Genomic DNA, 20,752 nt, shown 5'->3' with positions numbered 1-20,752 from the left:
ATTCGGCTGCTGTTGATAAATAATTCTTTGCTGACATGTAGAGCGCTGGCTCTGCTCTCCTCTCCTCTCCCATTCCTGCTCCTGACTCTGAGCGAAGGGAGCTGCTGGGCTCAGTGAGGGGAGAAGGGGACAACCTCCTTCCCAAGGAAAGCTCAGACACAGTCGGGGAAGGATATATGCACCTGAATAATTATGTGTGACATCATTTATAGAAACGAACAAATATGATTGTTAGAGAAAATGGAAGGGCTGCTATGCATCCCCCAAAAGCAAAAAAACTGCGGTGTCAAGTGCAAAGATTTGTGAGCCCTGGTATTGGAGAAGGGAAATAAGACAACACTGTGACCGTTGAGCGCCGTTAGCGGCGGCCGTTTGAAAGAAGCGCGAGTCTCGAGCTATGCGATCACAGTGACGAACAATGGAACTATCAGATATGGATTGACTTGAAGTAAAGATCGTAGAGGTCTTCTAGCATGTCGTTTCCGTAGTGTAGTGGTTATCACGTTCGCCTAACACGCGAAAGGTCCCCGGTTCGAAACCGGGCGGAAACATTTTCCCCCTCGCGAGAGGGTGGCAGTAGGGAAAATTCTTTTTATTCAATATTTTGCAATGATTTCAAATAAATTCAATGACCGAGGGCAAGTGAGTAAAGATAGAATAACTGAGGGTCTGAAATTGTTCGCTGAAAAGCCCGCACAGTCCTTTCCATTTAAATTGCGAAACTGCGGCCGTTATTCGGTCTTAGATAAAAATATTGAGATTTTACATATAAGGGCCGGCAGCGCTCAATTTAGCTCATCAATAAATTGAAACCAACAACAAAAACAAATCAACATTAAACAAAAACTGGATTTACGAAACTTAACAAAGTGGCTGTCAGCGATGATTAGTCCATCACAGTTTCCGTAGTGTAGTGGTTATCACGTTCGCCTCACACGCGAAAGGTCCCCGGTTCGAAACCGGGCGGAAACATTTTGTTCACGATGTCACTTAATTCTAATGGTTCTTAAATATTCTGTTAAAAAAATCACACGACACCAGGTTAAAGTGCAACAGGTTTGTTTGGAAGTACAAGCTTTCGGAGTGCTGCTCCTTCGTCAGATAGTTTGAAAAATATTCTGAGCCTTCATGCCAAGGTATTTAAACATTGTGCATTATCCCTTTGCAGCAGAGAGGAAGAGGGCTGTCTTAAAATTACTTATTACTCATAGCACCCAGGATGCTGATAACAAGTTCTGCCAATCCATCTGACTGCTAGAAGTCGTGACACCATGGATAGTTTTTTTTTTGCAAGATTCCATCTTGAGCATGATGGAGATGGAAGAGTGTCATTTTTCCTTTCTGTGTACCCTGTCAGTACCCCACATAATTTTACAGATCTCAATCACGTTCCCCCTCAGTTTCCTCTGCTCCAAGGAAAACAATCCTTGTCTATCCAATCTCTCTTTATTAACTAAAGTCCTCCATCCAAGTTACATCCTGGTAAATCTACACCCAATTTGGTGACATCACATCCCCTCATAACACATAACAGAACTGCATACAATATCTACGACCTATCCAATGTTTTATACAGTTCGATCGTAATTTCCCTGTTCTTAAAATCAATGCCTCAGCTCATAAAGGCCAGTAAGCCTTCTTAATCACTTTGTCTACTTTTCTGCTATCTTGAGGGACCACTGGACATGCACACTAAGGTCTCTCTGATTCTGCAGTACTTCCCAGGGTCTGACTGTTCATGTATTCCCTTGCCTTGTTTGTCCTGCCCAAATGCATCAGTTCTCATTAATTCAGATTGAATTCCATTGCCACTGATCAGCCTGACAATCTTAGGCTATCCTCCTCACTATTTACTGCCCAACAAATTCTCATATCATCTACAAATTTACTGATCAATCCTCTTACATTCTAGACTAATTTATTTATATCTAACACAAAACAGCAAAGGCCCCAACATTGGTCCCTCTGGGCTCAACTGGACAGTCTTCCGGTCATGAAACACCTCTCTACCATCAATCTCTGCTTCCTGCCACATTGCCAATTCCAAATTCAATTAGCCAAATTTTCTTGAACCTGATGGGTTCTTATTTTTGCTATTTCAGTCTCCCATGCAGGGCCTTATCAAAAGCCTTGTTGAAATCCAAATAAACTACATCAAATGTATTGTCCTCATCTATGCACTTGAATGCCTCTTCAAAAACTTCAATCAAGTTGGTCAGACAGGGCCTCCCCTTAATAGTCCTGATGAAGGGTTAAGCCTGAAATGTTGACTCTCTTGCTCCTCAGATGCTGCCTGACCTGCTGTGTTTTTTTTTAACAATGCCACACTTTATCGACTCCCCTAACAAAACCATCCTGATTGCTCTTATTAATCCTCACCTCTTCAAATGCAAAATAATTCAGTCCTTAAGAATTGGTACAGTAGATTCCCCATCAGAGGGTACAGACTGGCCTGTAGATTCCTAGTTAATCCTGTATGCCTTTCTTGAACAGCAGTACCACATTGGATGTCCTCCAGTCTTCTGGAATAATTCCTGTGGCCAGAGAGGAATTAAAAACTATTGCCAATATATCTGTGATTCCCTCACATCTTTTTCCCTTACCCCTACCACTCACTCATTTTCTCCCCCTTCCCTCCCACTCTCTCCCTCTCACACACTCCCTTCTCCTCCCACCCTCCCTTGAACACCCCACCACTCTCCCTCCTTCACTCCCTGCGATCCACCACCCCCCTCCCCCACTCTTTCCACCCTTCGTAGAAGTAGTAAGTAGCATGGTGAGATTACATTATCTGCTCATTATGTATCATCTTGCCAGGAACAAAGATAGTGCTTTTTAAGGGGTTTTATTGTGTTACCAAATCCAGTACAAGAATAAGTGAACAGCAGTTCAGGAATCCATATTAATCAGTGGTAGAGAAGGATTAGGAGAATGTCGCTGAGAGCCCTGACGAACTGGGGTCTCACTAAAGGCTCAGGAACCGTTTGGCAGCTCTCTGCAGTCAGGAGAAACCACTGGAGTGTTTTGGTACAGAGACGGTTCAGACTCTGAAGAAACTCTGTGGACTATTACTGCATGAGATTTGGGATTCCAGGAAGTTTATGAGCAATATTTTCATGGTACAGTCCTGGAGCAGGAGTTCATAGAAATACAGGGCAAGTATCTCCATCTTAATGGAGCTATCAGCAAAACAGGTGGAACTAAGTAGTTGCTGAAATACAGCCTTGGGAATCCAGTGCAACACAGTGTCAGGGAAGTGATTGGACCACTGGGAGGTGATCCGTTGACGGGGCAGTCTGAGTTAGAATGGCCTGAAAAAGAGCAGAGGCTAGATTGTCAAATATAAAGATTTGAAAGCCCTTGTGATGAATCCAATATTTTAAACAAAATTTGTTGGGTTGTTGAGAGACCAATCGGATCAATGTTAAGTGCTTCTGCTATTTGTATGCATTATTCAACCACAGTTTATCTGTTAATCCATATTTACTCATGATAATTCTGTACATTTACAACTTATACTCTAATGTATTGTACATTGTTTTACTTCTCTATCTTTCTATATTAACATTGATTTTATTTGCTTAAAAACTGTGGAACCCTGTAAATTTATTCTCTACGCAATTCCCTAGAATTTCAAAAGTTGTCTACTTCAAGGAAAAAGATTACAATCATGTCATATGTAAATTTGACAATCTCGTTCAGAATCATATAAGAACTCCAAGTCATCAGTGATTTGCTGTGATTAAATTATCGTTGTAGTACACTTTTCCTGATTTTTTTCTTAAGTTGCTTTTTGCTTTTCCATCAAGTGTCCTGGCTGTGAGAGTAGCTATTTTCATTGCTCTTCTGCTATACCTTCACAAATGTTTGGTTTGTTGGGATTGTTTGCAAGCAACCAATCTGCAAGCCAGGTCTGTAGAAGAGAATACAGTTTATCAAACTACATTAAACCATTATTATTATTCATGGATATTAATTTGATGCATGCATGTGCTAGCCAGTGAAGCCATTTTCAACCAACTTTAGCATCTAGTTTTCTTATTTTGCAATGGAACAGATCAAATCTCTCTCTATTATTCCCAACAAATGAACTCAATTTAATCTCAGATTCTGCTACTAAATCTTATGTACAAGCCATCCTAATGGCCATCATGTCCATTCCAGTCATCAAGCATCTCTCTTCTCTGGTCCCATTTCCCGGCACTTGATTCGTGGTTTTGTATCTTAAGAAATTTCAAATGATTATCTAAATGCTTCTTAAATGTTATGATGGTTGCCACCTCCACCACCTTTTCAGACAGTAAATTCCAGATACCCACCACCTCTTCCTTAAATGCACTCTAAATTTCCTGCCTCTATTTTTCAATCTCTGCCCCCATGGTTTTTGATCCCTCCACTAAGGGGGAAAGTTTCTTCCTGTCTACCCTATCTACACCCCTCACAATTCTGTACACCTCAGTCAGCCTCAGCCTGCTCTGTTCTGAGAAAAACAAGCTGAATCACAACAGCCAAGGCAATACTATAGTGAATTTCTTCTTCACTCCCTCATGTAATCACATGTTTCCTATAGCGTGTTGAGCAGAACTCCACACTGCACTCCAGTTGTGGCCTAATTAACACTATATAAATCTACATCATAACCTTGCTTCTCTTGTACTCCCTTGCAATATTAGTCCTCTCACTTCATGCCTTTCAGGACTAAACTGTTGAATCCATCTGGTCAGCCTGTTGTCCAAGGTTTTTCTCCTTGCTATGAACATCATTATTTTAATGTCTTCTGTAAACTTACTTATCACATTTCTGATATTCACATTTAGATTATTAATGTATACAACAAACACCAATGCAGAATCCTGAAGAATGCCACCAAACACAGGTTTCTAGTTACAAAAACACCTTTCACCCATCAACCCTGCCTCCTGCCACAGAAGTCAATTTTGGATCCAATTTGTCAAATTGCACTGGATCCAATGGACTCTTCTTGACTAGTCTCCCATGCACAAGACCTTGTTCAAAAGCATACTGAAGTCCATGGAGACTATATTCATTGCACGACATCCTTGACCATACATTTAGTCACCTCCTCAAAATATTCATTCAAATTTGTCAGACATGATTTCCTGCTGAATAATCCTTGTCTCTCCAAGTGGAGATGGATTCTGTCCCATAGAAATTTTCTTCTGGTACTTTTCTGATGAGTGATGTTCACCCCATTGGCCTATAGTGCACTGATTTATCCTTACCAACCTTCTCAAATATTGGTACCAGATTAGCCGAACTTCTCCTCTGAGTTCAGAGAGGACTTGCAAATTAATGTCAATGGCATTACCACTACAAAATCCCCCACTATCAACATCCTGGGAATTATTATTGACCAGAAATTGAAATAAACTAGCCATATCAAAACAGTGGCTACAAGAGCAGGTCAGAGGCTAGAAATACTGCAGCAAAACATTCTTACAACAATTTACAACAGATCAAAATAATGCAGACCTTACAATAGTTTAAAAATTCCAGCATTAAGAGTTGGATTTGAACAGGGCATAAATTGCTTAAAATTATTCCAGTTTAAGTATAATGAAAAAATATTGTAGGTAAACAGGTATGAGTCTATAAGCATTTAACACATTTACAAGATTCAATAACTCAAAAGTACTTACAATAGGGTCTGTGGGTTTTTGTTTGCAGAGTTTGGTCAGTCCAGACAACAAAGTAGGATTTACAAATCTGCTCAGGTATGTTATTGCATCCTGTGCACTCGCTCTTTGGTCAATAGTAGCTGTAAATGATCAATGAATCTGCTCAATTTTTTAAATGTTGAGCAATATTTTCTTTAAAAACTTCTGTTAACAGTGTTTTCTATTTTTCTGCTGTTGCTAGAGAGGCTACTAAGAAACTCTACTTCATTTCTTTAGTTAATTGTCTTTATAGACACGATGCTTGCTAAGAGAATAAACAGCAGCTAATATGTAGTACTCCAAATGTTCATTCAAACAGTGTGCATATTTTGCACATGGTTTTCTTCCTCAGAGTTTCTTCCTTAATTTCTTATGAAATCATAGAGTTCCACACATTCCCTTCATTACCTGACCCAAGCCACAATTACTTTCAGGCCTCATCAACAAGTTGTTCAGCTGTAGAGACCACCACAACTTTAGTAGAGAATCTGCTTTCGTTTGGCCATGTGCACACACATTTTTACCAGAAGTCACTGGCTACTCACAAGTGTTTACCAAACCTAAACAAAACATCTTCCTCAAGCCAACTCTGCAAGAATCAGGGTTTTAACTGGGAATTAACTCATATACTTAACACAGCTGCAAACCTCAACACCTCACAGCTCTCACAAACTGCCAACTATTCAATCATGGCAGCCATGACAGCCAAACTGATTGATACACCTCCCTCACTCAATAATGCAAGTTGGTACACAATCAGAGGTATAACATGCAATGCCCACAAGGGGCTGTTTGAACTGCAACTAATAGCATTTTTTAATCATTACTGAGGTGTAGAGACATTGGTGCCGTTAAGGTTCACTTAGCAAAACTATGATAAGGTTGTTCAGGATTTTGGTGAGGCCTCTTCTGGAGTACTGTGTCCAACTCTTGTTGCCTTCTTATAGGAAGGATATTATTAAGGTGGACAGGGTTCAGAATAGATTTTCCAGGATGTTGCTGGGAATGGAGGCTTTGAATTATATGAATAGGTTGGGACGTTTTTCACTCAAACATAGGTAGTTGAAGAGTGACCTTATAGAGGTTTTTAAAATCATGAGGGGTATAGGTAAGATGAATGACAGATACCTTCTCCCGAGGGTGGGGGATTTCACAACTGGGGGCATATTTTTAAGGTGAGCGGAGAAAGAATTTAAAAAGATGTGAGAAGCAAATTTTTTACACAGAGGATGCAAGGACTGCACAAAACATTATATAGGACAAACTGGAAGACAGCTAACGATCCACATCTACGAACATCAACTAGCCACGAAACAACACGACCAGCTATCCCTAGTAGCCACACACGCAGACGACAAGCAACATGAATTTGACTGGGACAACACTACCATTATAGGGCAAGCGAAACAAAGAACAGCCAGGGAATTCCTAGAAGCATGGCACTCATCCACAAACTCCATCAACAAATACATCGACCTGGACCCAATATACCGGCTACTACAGCAGACAGCTGAAACTGACAACTGGAAGCGGCAGGGACAGGCCACTATAAATGCCGGAGGAAACACCACAGAAGCGCTTCACAGGAGGCTACCAAGCACTGAGGATGTCACCTAGACAGGGGACGAAACGTTTGCAACAAAAACTTCCAGCTCGACGAACAGAACCACAGCAACGAGCACCCGAGCTACAAATCTTCTCACAAACTTTGAACAGAGGATGGTTTGCGTGTGGAATGAACTTCCAGGGGAAGTGGTGGAGGCTGGTACAGTTACAATGTTTAAAAAATAAGTATGTGAATAAGCAATGTTTGGGGGGGGATATTGACCAAGCACATGCAGGTGGGACTAGTTCATTTTGGAATTATGATCGGCGTGGACTATTTTGTCAGAAGGATCTGTTTCTGTACTACGAGTCTGTTCAATCAGTAGAGTCATAATCTGCTAAGTGTTCACCACCACCTCTGCCCTCTTCTTGCAGCTTGACAATGGTCTTTATTCATTCCCAAAGCGATGTTGCATTCCAAGGGGAATGTCTACCAGTGCACCCCCTATTGGAGAGCAATTGATTTATGCAGAAATCTTGAAGTAAGTAAAAGCTCCTTCAGCATCTGCCATACCACTCACTGGTAGACATCTTCAACATTAGACAATAATGGAAAGCTTGAATTACTTATAGGATCAAGGTAACAGTTAGAAATAATTGACCAGCAACTTAACAAAATAGCTTGTGACTGTTTTTAAACAGTACTGGTGAGAAAGTTATGCTACCACTTTTCCAATATTGTAGCCTGTGCAATTTGTCCCAAAGTGTACCTAAGACAGATACACTAGTTTGGAATTTCAAAGGTATACTGTCCAAAAAACATGAACAAACAATTTGTCATCTGTAAGATTTGAACCTCTACCTTGAAGATGTGCCAATGCAGTTTATTTACATCACTTCCTGTGGTGGATCTAAGTTGGTTTCTTTCTCATCTTTTTAAATGATGGAAATATGGAGCAAAAAATTAAAATTAAAAAAAAATGCATTTTAAAACTGTAGATTGAAATGAAAAAGAACAGTTTTAAACCAGAAATTTACAAAGGTGGTTGAACTTTTTGAAAGCATGGGATTTGACACCAATTGCGAACTCTGTTTGTGTAGCTGTGGGTTCCAGCAATGTGGAAACAAACAGGAGTGGAAGGGTTGTTATTACAAGTGAAGCTGAATGGTTTGTGGACAGGTGGCCAGCAATGACAAAGGTCCTCTGCCTCCCAAAAACCATGTGACTGGTTGTCGGGTTGTTGAACAGACTTGGGCTGTGAACAAAAGTGAAAAATTAGTCAGACCAGAAGGGAAACAAACAGGTTTGCAGCCGCCAAAAACTCCCTCAGGTCTCTGCCGCAAGTTAGTTTAAACCTGAGAAAACCAATTTATCTTTCTTTCAGCGAATGCTGCACGTTGAGATTTTGAAATGAATTTTTAGATCAGAGACCTTTCATAAATGAACTAGCCACACTGTACCTCTTGCAAACCTTGGAAACATTCAGAAAAAGGGAACTCAAGGAAAAACCTTCAGATTAGCAAAAAACAACCACGAAATCTGGTGAACAAAGACTACAGAATTGATGTTCTAGTTTTCCCTCCCTATGTGCTTTTTAAACTCCTGTTTATAAGAGACCACAAAATAAAGGAGGAGGAATTAGGCCATTTAGCCCATCGATATGGCTGATAGGTTTCTCAATCCCATTCTGCTGCCTTCTCCCTATAACCCTTGATCTCCTCACTAATCAAGAACCTATCACTATCTTAAATATATTCAGTAACTTTGCCTCATTGCTGCAAAGGACATGGTTTGAAAGGTGGTCCCTTCACTCTGAGGCTGTGTCCTCAGGTTCTAGTCTCTCCTAATAATGGAAACATCTTCTCATGTGCACTCTATCCAAGCCCACAATATTCTAAGTTTCAATGAGATCTCCCCTCATCATTCTAAACTCATTGAGTACAGACCCAGAGTCCTCAACCACTCCTCATATGACAAGCCCTGCATCATCTGGATCATTCTTATAAATCTCCTCTATATTCCCTCTAATGCCAGCACAGCCTTCCTTAGATATGGGGCCTAAAACTGCTCATAACATTTCAAATGCGATCTGACCAGTGCCTTACGTTGCCTCAACAATACATCTCTGCTCTTGTCCTTTAGCCCTCTTGAAATGAATGCTAATTAAGACAATCCTGAACTAAGACTCCCAAGTCCCTTTGTGATTCAGATTTCCAAATCTGTTCCCTGTTTAAAGAATAGTCCATGCCTCTATTCTTCCTTCCAAAGTGCACAACCCCCTCACACTTTCCCACATTTTATTCCATCTGCCACTTTTTGCCCCACTCTCCCAGCCTGTCCAGTTTCCCTGCTTCCTTAACACTACCTGTCCCTCCATCTATCTTTGTATTAATCTGCAAACTTAGCAACAATGCCCTCAGTTCCTTGGCCCAGATCATTAATATGTAATGTGCATACCTGTGGTCCCAACATAGACCCCTGCAGAACTCCACCAGTCACCAGCTGCTATCCTGAAAAAGACCCCTTTATCCCCACTCTCTGCCTTCTGACAGTCACCCAATCCTCTGTCCATGTCAGTATCTTGCCCCTAACACCATGGGCTTTTATTTTATTCTGCAGCCTCTTGTGTGACACCTTGTCAAAGGCCTTTTGGAAATCCAAATAGATCATATCCACTAGCTCTTCTTTCTCTAACTTGCTCATTACCTCATCAAAGAATTCTAACAGGTTTGTCAGGCATGACCTTCCCGTGACAAAGCAGTGCTGACTCAGCCCTATTTTAACATGCACTACCAAGTCCTCTTCAATCTTATGCTTAATAATGGGCTCTGAAAACTTCTCAATGACTGAGGTTAGGCTAACTAGCCTTTAGTTTCCTGTTTTCTGCCTCCCTTCCTTCCTAAACAGGGCGATTCCATTAGCCATTTCCAGTACCCTGGGACACTCCCCAACTGGTGATTTCTGAAAGATCACCACCAATGCCTCTACAATCTCCGCAGCTATCTCCTCTGCCCCCTGATTCTTGAAGTTCTGGTATACTGCTGATGTCTTCCACCATGAAGACTGATGCAAAGTATCTATTCGATTCTTCCACCATTTTGTTGTCTCCCATCACTACTTCTCCAGTCTCATTTTCCAGTGGTCCAGTGTCCACTCTTGCCTTGCTCGTGTCTTTTAGATAGCAAAAATAAAAAATCTCTTGCAATCTTCTTTTATATTACTAGCTAGTTCATCCTCACATTTCATTTTCTTCCATCCCCCCACTCCATTGCTTTTTTATTTATCCTCTGTTGGTTTTAAAGGCTTCCGTATCTTCTGGCAACCATATTCATCTGTTTGTTTGCATAAGGGGAGTTGATAAGCAGTATTCCCTCCAATTTTCTTACTGGCCTCATGGATCTCTGAGGTCAGAGGGCATTGCAGCAATTAGTGTGCTAATGCTGCTCAGTATGTGCAGACCATTGGAGTAGTTGCACATAAAGCTTAGAAGGAAAATTGTTTGCAATTTAGTTCAATCGTTTACCTGTGACCATAATGACCTGAAATAAAAAGTGATTTCTTATTAAGTATGAAAACCTGGATCTGAAAATCAGATGTATGGGATGTAGCATCTTTCTTTTAAAAGAAACTTTAACTTTTATTATAACTCCAGGAATACTGGGGCTTGCCTTCCACTGAACTAGTCAAAAAGTGTGGCACTGGAAAAGCACAGCCGGTCAGGCAGCATCTGAAGAACAGGAAAGTCGATGTTTCAGGCACAAGCTCTTCATCAGGATCCTGCTCCTTGCATGCTGCCTGACCAGCTGTGCTTTTCCAGCGCTACCCTTTTTGACTTTGATCTCCAGCATCAGAAGTCCTCATTTTCTTCCAGTGAGTTTGACAATGTTTGGAGACACCTGGCTGGGACTGGATTGGAGTTGAAACAGAGGCAGCGAGAATTCAGGTGTGGTATTGGCAAATGACAAAGGTGAAAGAAAACACCTGGCTCTGTACAGTGTTTAAGATGTGGAAATAAGAACTCTTGTAGGGCAATGGTGGTCAGCCTACTTCTGAGCCTAGAGGCCTGGGGTTCACATCACACCTCCTGCAAAGATGGGTAATAACATCTCTGAACAGACTGATTAGAAAATATAATAAAACATGGAACTGGAAATGGCAAAGGATTTCCTTTAGGTGGCACAGTCGTCCCTTATAACCTTAAATGAACTTTCAAAACCGAGTAAGTAAATGGAGTTGGCACTGTCTGACAGCTCGAAAGGCAGAAATTACTAGAGCACTGGCACAGCACTTGAGCTTACAGGAAGTAAAGAGGAGGCAGAGTATTTTGGATAATGAAACACTGGATCACGTGATCTTCAGATATAATTGAAGTGGCTAGAAGCATTAAGAGAGAATGAAGGAACTAAAAACTGAAATGAGCTTACAATTAGAAGCGAAAGAGAAAATGAAAGCAGGCCAATGTGAACATCAAATCAAAATGATGCTGCTGAAGCAGGAAATGTTAAATACTGATATAGGCCCTGATGGGGAAATCTGAGTCTGAATTTGAGGTTCAGCCGAAAGTTTGCACAGGCCCTCCCAAAGTTTGAGGGAAAGGATGTGGATGCATTCTTCATGTCAACTGAGAAAATGGATAGATAAATGAACCTGGCAAACAAAAAAGGACAGACACTGCCTATGCAGAGTAAATTAGCAGGTTAAGCACAGAAAAGCCATGTTTTATTGTCAGAGGAGGCTTCTCAGGAGGATGACAGTGAAAAAGAGTGTAATGTCTGTACATGAATTACTGTCTCAGGCATATAGGGAAAGCTTACAGAATTTAAGAAATCAGCTTGGGCAAACCTAGTTTGAATTTAAGAAAGTTCAACAAAATAATTTTGACACATGGATACAAGCATTAAAAGCTGAAGCCACATATAAAGCTCTTTAGAGAGATTATTCTCTTAAAGGAATTTAAAACTCACTACGTCCTGTTATTAAGAATGCATGTGGAGAACCAAGAGGTTGCAACTACTAAATAGGCAGCAATAATGGCTGACAATGATAATTAAATTCAAAATGTTAACTTTTTTCCCATTACCCACGAATTTGAAAAGGGAGAAAAATGTGAGTATGAAAAGAAGGCAAGTTGACAATGTAGGAGAAGGCTACCTGGGAATGCCCCTAGATCTCCTCTTCAGATGAGAACGGAAGTACTAAGTGCAGAGATGAAAATTGGAAGCCAAAGTATCTTTTTCCATTGCAACAAAGTAGAACACATTCATTCAGAAAGCTGGAATGTATGAGGGAAGTCTGAGACTTCCTGGAGTCCTTAATGTGTTTGAAAAATAAACTCAGAAAGAAAAGGCCACTTACCAGATTATAACTTTAACAAAAATTGAGGTACCAGAGGTGGATACTATTGAGAATGTAGAAATAGTACATAAGATAGCAGAGAGATATGAAGCGTTTTAATCAAAAGGGAAGATAACCCCTTTTTCTTCAAAGGAAGTATTCAAGCCTATAAACTATTCTGAGGGATACAGAAGTCACTGAAACTTCCTTATCGGAGAAAGATTTAGTTTTCCCTCCAGAATATTCAATGAAAGCCAAAGTGTTGGTAACACTTTGGCAGATGGAGAGTATATCTCAGTTCAATTGTACGAAATCCAAATAGAGTGTGACTTACTGTCTGGACTACAGGTTAAGAAATTAACTATGGATGGAATTGATTTACTTCTAGGGAATGATTTGGCAGGAGTGAAAGTCATAAATTCACTACAATCATGGAAAGTCTAGTTGAGACAGAACAGTAATGGGAACAGGTTCTGGGTATTTTCCAACATGTGACCTAAGCAATCTTAGGGGAGCCAAAACTCTATTTAAGAAGAAAGACAATTCACAGGAAATGTTCAGCATATCTTTGTTAATTGAAGTTAAGGAAACTTTCCCAGAGTTAAGTTAGTTAACACAGATAGGTCAGACTGAAGCAGAGACTGAAGGAGCTCTAGAATGCTTTTATATTAAAAATGGAGTTTTGATGAGGAAGAGGAGCCATTCTCACAGACCTGCAGATGAAGAATAAACAGTTGTTCATGAAATAATGAACTTGCCCAGATGTCATAAGGAAATATTGTGAGTAGAACATGAATTTCCTATGGCTGGGTAAATAAAGAAATGGAAACCACAGGAATAAACAGGTATTTTATATGGATTTCATAAAGATGTAGTCCAGTAGAACAAGACATACAAGTGGAAAACCTCGGGTTATAATCAGATCAGCACCTGTTGACACCTATATCAATCTTTGAAGAGCCATTCAGATGAGTGTTACTGGATGGTGTAGGACCATTGCCAAAAACGGAAGCAGGACACCAGTCTAACTTTACAATCAGTTACATCACAAACAAACTAAAAAGGTATCATTGTGGAGAAGAAAATAAGAAGGATCAAAGGTGTATCAGGGAGTAAGGATAGTAAGGTTGATTACAGCTAAGATAGCATTGGAAATGTTAACTCAGTTTTTTACTCATCACGGGCTATCAATTGAGATGCAGTCTGATCAGGGTTCTAAAGTTTTCCAGAAAATAGTTAACAATTTGGTTATAAAACAATTGAGGTTAACATTGTATCATTCACAAATACAGGGAGCTTTGGAAACATATAATGAAAATCATGATTAAAGCATACTGTCATAAAAACTGACAGAATTGGGACAATGGATTACGTTTCTTACTATTTGCTACCAGACATTCCCCAAATTAATCTATTGAATTTAGTCCATTTCAATTGGTTTATAGACATGAGATTAGAGATCCATTAACATTTCTTAAGGAAAAGTTATTGAATTAAAAAGATGAAATCTCAATGTTGGATTACATGTCTATGTTTCTAGAAAGACACATAGGAGCAGGAATATTTGAAAATTTCATGGCGGCTAGAATGTTTCAAACAGGAGATGTAGTATTGTTATTGTTGCTTTTGCAAGAGAAACCTCCAGAGGTGAAATTCAATGGTCCACATAAAAGTAGTTAGGTAGGCTGGAAAAGTGACTCTTCTGATATGTACTTCTGATCATAGGAAGAAGAATCAGTTACATCACAAACAAACTAAAAAGGTATCATTGTGGAGAAGAAAATAAGAAGGATCAAAGGTGTATCAGGGAGTAAGGATAGTGGAAGATGATAGAGATAATGAAAATGTAAGATTGAAGGAGAGGTAGGCAATTCCCAAAGCAAACTTCCTCCAATCCAATTAACACAAGATATTGTTATGTTAGTCTCTCATAAGAGAAAAGATGACAGGAGAATCTTGTAAGGTTATTGAGCTAGTATGAAATAATTTATAGAAATACAGCTAGATGTACTGCAAGAGCTAGACATCATATTGATTACATGAGTCAAGACTGATAAAACAGCATCCTTATCGGCTCAGGAAAAAAACAAGTTCAAGTGGAAACAGATTCAGTACATGCTGGAAAAGCATTGAATTGAACCTAGTCTAAAGAGCTACAGTTCATTTAAAGTACTGGTTCCTTATCTGGATGGATCTATGAGAGTTGTTGGCTGCTGCATTCTTGCAGGTTTTCTTCTAGTCTGTCTTGTTCACAGCCAAAGCTGTGTAGCCACCAGACAACCAATCACATGGTTGTTGGCAGGCAGAAGAACTTTGTTTTTGATATGTGGTTACCAGTTCACACCAATCAGCTTCACCTGTTTTTAAAAAAACCCTCAGCTGAACTTGGTACTGATTATAGAAAGGTGAATGCAATCACAAAGACAGATTCAAACCCAATTCCATGGTGGGAGAACTGCATGACAGACTTGACAAAGGATCTGCTAAAGAGGATGGCAAGTACCATGACCATAGAGGGCTTGTTATATTAAATAGGTTATACCAATGTTAAATGATGCCATTTACGTTAAAAAATGTCCCAACTAAATTCCAGAGGCTTATGAATCAAGTTGTAGCTGGAGTTCATAACTGCACAGTGTATTTGAATAATGTTGTAGTATAGCATGACACATGGTAACAGCACTGAGACAAGGCGAAACCAGTTTAAGCAATTACAGTTGACAGTGTAATAAATTGTTTAATACAGTTGTAATAAATTTAACCAAAAGTGCATTTGGAAATGCAAGAGTATATGTCTAGGATATTTTGTTGGACAAGTGTTGCCAAGAACAGTGAAACTATAGGCTCCAATCGAAGTTCCTATTTCTAAAATTAAATGAGAAATTGTAAGGTTTTTAGGAATGTGTAGATTTTACCAGAAACTTGTGCACATTTTCAGTACGATAGCTGTGCTTTTAACAAACTCATTAAAGAAACAAACAAAAACGGCATAGTCCGCAGAATATCAAGCAGCCTTTGAGAAGCTGAAAACTATCTTAACAATAAACAAAAGACTGTTGGCCGCCCCTGACTTTTCCAGACTTTCCATAATTACAGTTGATTTAGTGATAGGTGCTGTTGTCTAACAGGATGATGAGTCAGGATTAGAATCATTGGGTTACATCTCCAAAAACCTACATCAGTTTTACAATGCCATGGAAACAAACTTTGATGATTGTTGTTAGATTAGATTCCCTACAGTATAGAAACAAGCCATTTGGCCAAACAAGTCCACACTGACCCTCCGAAGAGTAACCCACCCAGACCCATTTCCCTCTGAATAATGGGCAATTTAGCAGGGCCAATTCACCTGACCTGTACATTTTTGAACTGTGGGAGGAAACCAGAGCCCTCAAGGAAACACGGGGAGAATAGGCAAACTCCACATAGACAGACAGTCACCTGAGGCTGGAATCAAACTCAGGTCCCTGGCACTATGAGGTAGTAGTGCTAACTACTGAGCACCATGCTGCCCCACAATACCTTTTCAATATTTTGAAGTCTATATATGACATGATAACAATAAAATGCTAATTTATGTTGATCATAATCTATTAGTCTTCATTGGAAACTTTAAAAAGTGAGATTATTTAAAATCTTTTGTTACAACCCGTCTAAAATTATTCATATTACAGGAAAGAGAGAGAATGAAACTGCAAATGCGTTGACCCAAATGTAAAATGTTAGAATAAGTAACATATTTAACACATATTAATATTGCTTAAGTTTGCCTAAGGACAGAGGAATGGATGCAAATCTTGGTGTTTTGATTCTTGTATATCCTGTTTTTTTGTAATGGTGTTTCATATTCCTAAAAGGGCAGAGGCAAGTAGAGACTGTGTCCTTTTATTTTTGTGCTTTTCAAAAACAAAATCTGTGGATAGAATTGAGAAAGAACTGTTCTGAAAACCAAGTATTTACAAGGATGGCTGCATATATTAAACTACTGACTTTGCTACTTTGTGTGAACTTTTTAAGTTGTGGCTTTCAGCAAAGTAGGTCATACTGAAGCTGAGGAGTTGTTACAAGTGAAGCTGATTGGTAGCTAGATATCAATGACAAAGGTCCTCTGTCTGCTAGATGGCTATATAACTTAGGCTGCGAACAAGACAGAGAAATTAGTCAGACCAGAAGAGAAGAATCTGCAAATCCACAGCAACCAAAAAAAAACAGTTAGAGTCATAGAGATGTACATCACGGAAACAGACCCTTCGGTCCAACCCATCAATGCTGACCAGATATCCCAACCCAATCTAGTCCCACCTGTCAGCACCTGGCCCATATTCCTCCAAACCCTTCCTATTCATATAGCCATCCAAATGCCATTTAACTGTTGCAATTGTACCAGCCTCCACCACTTCCACTGGCAGCTCATTCCATACACGCACAACCCTCTGTGTGAAAAGGTTGCCCCTTAGGTCTCTTTTATATCTTTCCCCTCTCACCTTAAACCTATGCCCTCTAGTTCTGGACTCCCCCATTCCACGGAAAGGACTTTGTCTATTTATTCTATCCATGCCTCTCATTATTTTGTAAATTTTTATAAGGTCACCCCTCAGCCTCCGACGCTCCAGGGAAGACAGCCCTAGCCTGTTTAGCCTCTCCCTATAGCTCACATCCTCGGCAAAATCCTTGTAAATCTTTTCTGAACCCTTTCAAGTTTCATACATCTTTCCGATGGGAAGGAGACCAGAATTGCCGCAATATTCCAACAGTGGCCTAACCAATGTCCTGTACAGCCGCAACATGACTTCCCAACTCGTATACTCAATACTCTGACCGATAAAGGAAAGCATACCAAATGCCTTCTTCACTATCCTATCTACCTGACTCCACTTTCAAGTAGCTATGAACCTACAGTCCAAGGTCACTTTGTTCAGCAACACTCCCTAGAAGCTTACCATTAAGTGTATAAGTCCTGCTAAGATTTGCTTTCCCAAAATGCAGCACCTCGCATTTATCAGAATTAAACTCCATCTACTACTCCTCAGCCCATTGGCCCATCTGATCAAGATCTCATTGTAATCCGAGATAACCTTCTTTGCTGTCCACGATACCTCTGAATTTTGGTGTCATCTGCAAACTTACTAACTGTACCTCTTATGCTCACATCCAAATCATTTACATAAATGACGAAAAGTAATGGACCCAGCACCAATCCATGTGGCACTCCACTGGTCACAGGCTTCCAGTCTGAAAAACAACCCTCCGTCACCAACCTCTGTCTTCTACTTTTGAGCCAGTTCTGTATCCAAATGGCTAGTTCTCCCTGTATTCCGTGAGATTTAACCTTGCTAACCAGTCTCCCATGGGGAACCTTGTCGAATGGCTTACTGAAGTTCATATAGATCAAGTCCACCGTTCTGCCCTTAACATTCCTCTTTGTTATTTTTTCAAAAAGCTCAATTAAGATTGTGAGACATGATTTCCCATGCACAAAGCCATGTTGACTATCCCTAATCAGTCCTTTCCAAATACATGTACATCTTGTCCCTCAGAATTCCCTCCAACAACTTGCCCACCACTGACGTCAACCTCACTGGTCTATAATTCCCTGCCTTGTCCTTACCACATTTCTTAAAACAATGGCACCACGTTAGCCAACCTCCAGTCTTCCAGCACTTCACCTGTGACTATCGATGATACAAATATCTCAACAAGAGGCCCCGCAATCACTTCCCTAGCTTCCCATAGAGTTCTCGGGTACACCAGAACAGGTCCTGTGGATTTATCCAACTTTATGCGTTTCAAGATATCCAGCACTTTCTCCTCTGTAATATGGACATTTTTCAAATGTCACCATCTATTTCCCTACATTCAATATCTTCCATGTCCTTTTCCACAATAAATACTGATGTAAAATACTCGATTAGTATCTCCCCCATTTTCTGCAGCTCCACACAAAGGCCGCCTTGCTGATCTTTGTGGGCCCCTATTCTCTCCCTAGTTACCCTTTTGTCCTTAATGTATTTGTAAAAACCCTTTGGATTCTCTGTAATTCTATTTGCCAAAGCTTTCTCATGTCCCCTCTTTGCCCTCCTGATTTCCCTCTTAAGTATACTCCTACTGCCTTTATACTCTTCTAAGGATTCACTTGATCTATCCTGTCTATACCTTACATATGCTTCCTTCTTTTTCTGAACCAAACCCTTAATTTGTTTGGTCATCCAGCATTCCCTATTCCTACCAGCCTTTCTTTCACCCTAACAGGAACATACTTTCTCTGGATTTTCGTTATCTCATTTCTGAAAGCTTCCCATTTTCCATCCGTCCCATCACCTCCGAACATCTGCCCCCAATCAGCTTTTGAAAGTTCTTGCCTAATACCGTCAAAATTGGCCTTCCTTCAATTTAGAAATTCAACTTTTAGATCTGGTCTATCCTTTTCCATCACTATTTTAAATCTAATAGAATTATGGTCACTGGCCCCAAAATGCTCCCCCACTGACACCTCAGTCACCTGCTCTGCCTTATTTCCCAAGAGTAGGTCACGTTTTGCACCTTCTGTAGTAGGTACACCCACAGACTGAATCAGAAAATTGTCTTGTACACACTTAACAAATCCCTCTCCATCTAAACCCTTAACATTATGGCAGTCCCAGTCTATGTTTGGAAAGTTAAAATCCCCTACCATAACCACCCTATTATTTTTACAGATAACTGAGATCTCCTTACAAATTTGTTTCTCAATTTCCCTCTGACTATTAGGGGGTCTGTAATACAATCCCAATAAGGTGATCATCCCTTTCTTATTTCTCAGTTCCTCCCATATAACATTCCTGGATGTATTTCCGGGAATATCATCCCTAAATACAGCTGTAATGCTATCCCTTATCAAAAACGCCACTCCCCCTCCTCTCCTGCCTCCTTTTCTATCCTTCCTGTAGCATTTGTATCCTGGGACATTAAGCTGCCAGTCCCGTTCATCCCTGACCCATGTTTCTGTAATTGCTATGATATCCCAGTCCCATGTTCCTAACCATACCCTGAGTTCCTGTTAGGCTTCTTGCATTGAAGTAGATGCAGTTTAATTTATTAGTCCTACCTTATCCCTGCCTGCCCTGACTGTTTGACTCGCTTCTGTTCTCAACTGTATCAGTCTCAGATTGATCTCTTTCCTCACGATCCTCCTGGGTCTCAGCCCCTGAATAGCTCTAGCAAATGCCCATGCCAGTATATTAGTCCCCTTCCAATTTAGGTGCAATCCGTCCTTCTTGTACAGGTCACTTCTACCCCAAAAGAAATTCCAATGGTCCAAAAATGTGAATCCTTCTCCCATACACCAGTTCCTCAGCCATGCATTCATCTGCTCTATCCTCCTATTTCTGCCCTCACTAGCTCGTAGCACCGGGAGTAATCCAGATATTACTATTCTCAAGGACCTCCTTTTTAAATTCCTGCCTAACTGTCTGTAATCTCCCTTCAGGATCTCAACCTTTTCCCTTCCAATGTCGTTGGCTCCAATGTAGACAATAACATCTTGCTGCCCCTCTCCCCCATGAGAACATTCTGCACCCTCTCTGAGACATCCTTGATCCTGGCACCAGGGACGCAACACATCATTCTGCTTTTTCACTGCTGGCCACAGAAACAGACGTACAGAAACAGTCGGTACCTCTGACTAGAGAGTCCCATAACACAATTGATCTCTTGGAACCCAACGTACCCCTCATTGCACTACAGCCAGTCTCAATACCAGAAACTTGGCTGTTCGTGCTACATTCCCCTGTGAATCGATTACACCCTACATTTTCCAAAACAGCATACTTTTTGAAATGGGGATAGCCACAGAAGACTCCTGCACTAAATGCCTACCTCTCTTACCTTTCCTGGAATTGACCCATCTATGTGACTGTATCTGCAACTTTTCCCCCTTCCTATAACTGCCATCCATCACATACTGTTGCTGTTGCAAATTCCTCATTGCTTCTAACTGTTTCTCCAAGCAATCCATTCGATCTGATAAGATTCACAATTAACAGCATTTATTGCAGATATAATCCACAGAAACCCGTAAACTCTCCTTAAACTCCTACATCTGACAAGAAGTGCATATCACTCTACTAAAGGCCATTTTTGCTCCTTCACAATCTACAGACCCAGAAAATAACATCGTCTTATTCCTCTACAAAACACTGCTCCAGGTTAAATTAAT

General features: G+C 40.3%; 1 protein-coding gene and 2 non-coding genes across 4 annotated transcripts in view; 2 read left to right on the top strand and 1 right to left on the bottom strand.

The window, feature by feature from the left end:
- Window positions 1-478: 478 nt before the first annotated feature.
- Window positions 479-551, top strand: trnav-aac. Its single transcript has one exon. It is a non-coding gene; the product is annotated as a tRNA-Val (tRNA).
- A 348-nt stretch (window positions 552-899) lies between these two features.
- trnav-cac lies at window positions 900-972 on the top strand. The gene has a single exon. It is a non-coding gene; the product is annotated as a tRNA-Val (tRNA).
- Window positions 973-2,835: 1,863 nt separating this feature from the next.
- The window catches only part of nme5 (NME/NM23 family member 5), a 26,921-nt gene continuing 9,004 nt past the window's right edge, over window positions 2,836-20,752 (bottom strand). The window contains exons 4-5 of one of the 2 annotated variants that reach the window (XM_043704163.1): window positions 5,661-5,779; window positions 2,836-3,913 (exon numbers count right to left, since the gene is read on the bottom strand). In XM_043704163.1, the coding sequence (XP_043560098.1) occupies window positions 3,836-3,913; window positions 5,661-5,779 (197 nt within the window). In that variant the 3' untranslated portion in view covers window positions 2,836-3,835. Of the gene's footprint in view, window positions 3,914-5,660; window positions 5,780-7,986; window positions 8,480-20,752 lie in introns of those variants that run through there. The other variant, XM_043704162.1, reaches the window with a different exon arrangement.

The sequence above is a fragment of the Chiloscyllium plagiosum genome, chromosome 14 (assembly GCF_004010195.1).
Source record: "Chiloscyllium plagiosum isolate BGI_BamShark_2017 chromosome 14, ASM401019v2, whole genome shotgun sequence".
Lineage (NCBI taxonomy): Eukaryota > Metazoa > Chordata > Chondrichthyes > Orectolobiformes > Hemiscylliidae > Chiloscyllium > Chiloscyllium plagiosum.
The sequence above is the reverse complement of the archived record's forward strand: the minus strand, read 5'-3'. Positions and strand labels throughout refer to the sequence as shown.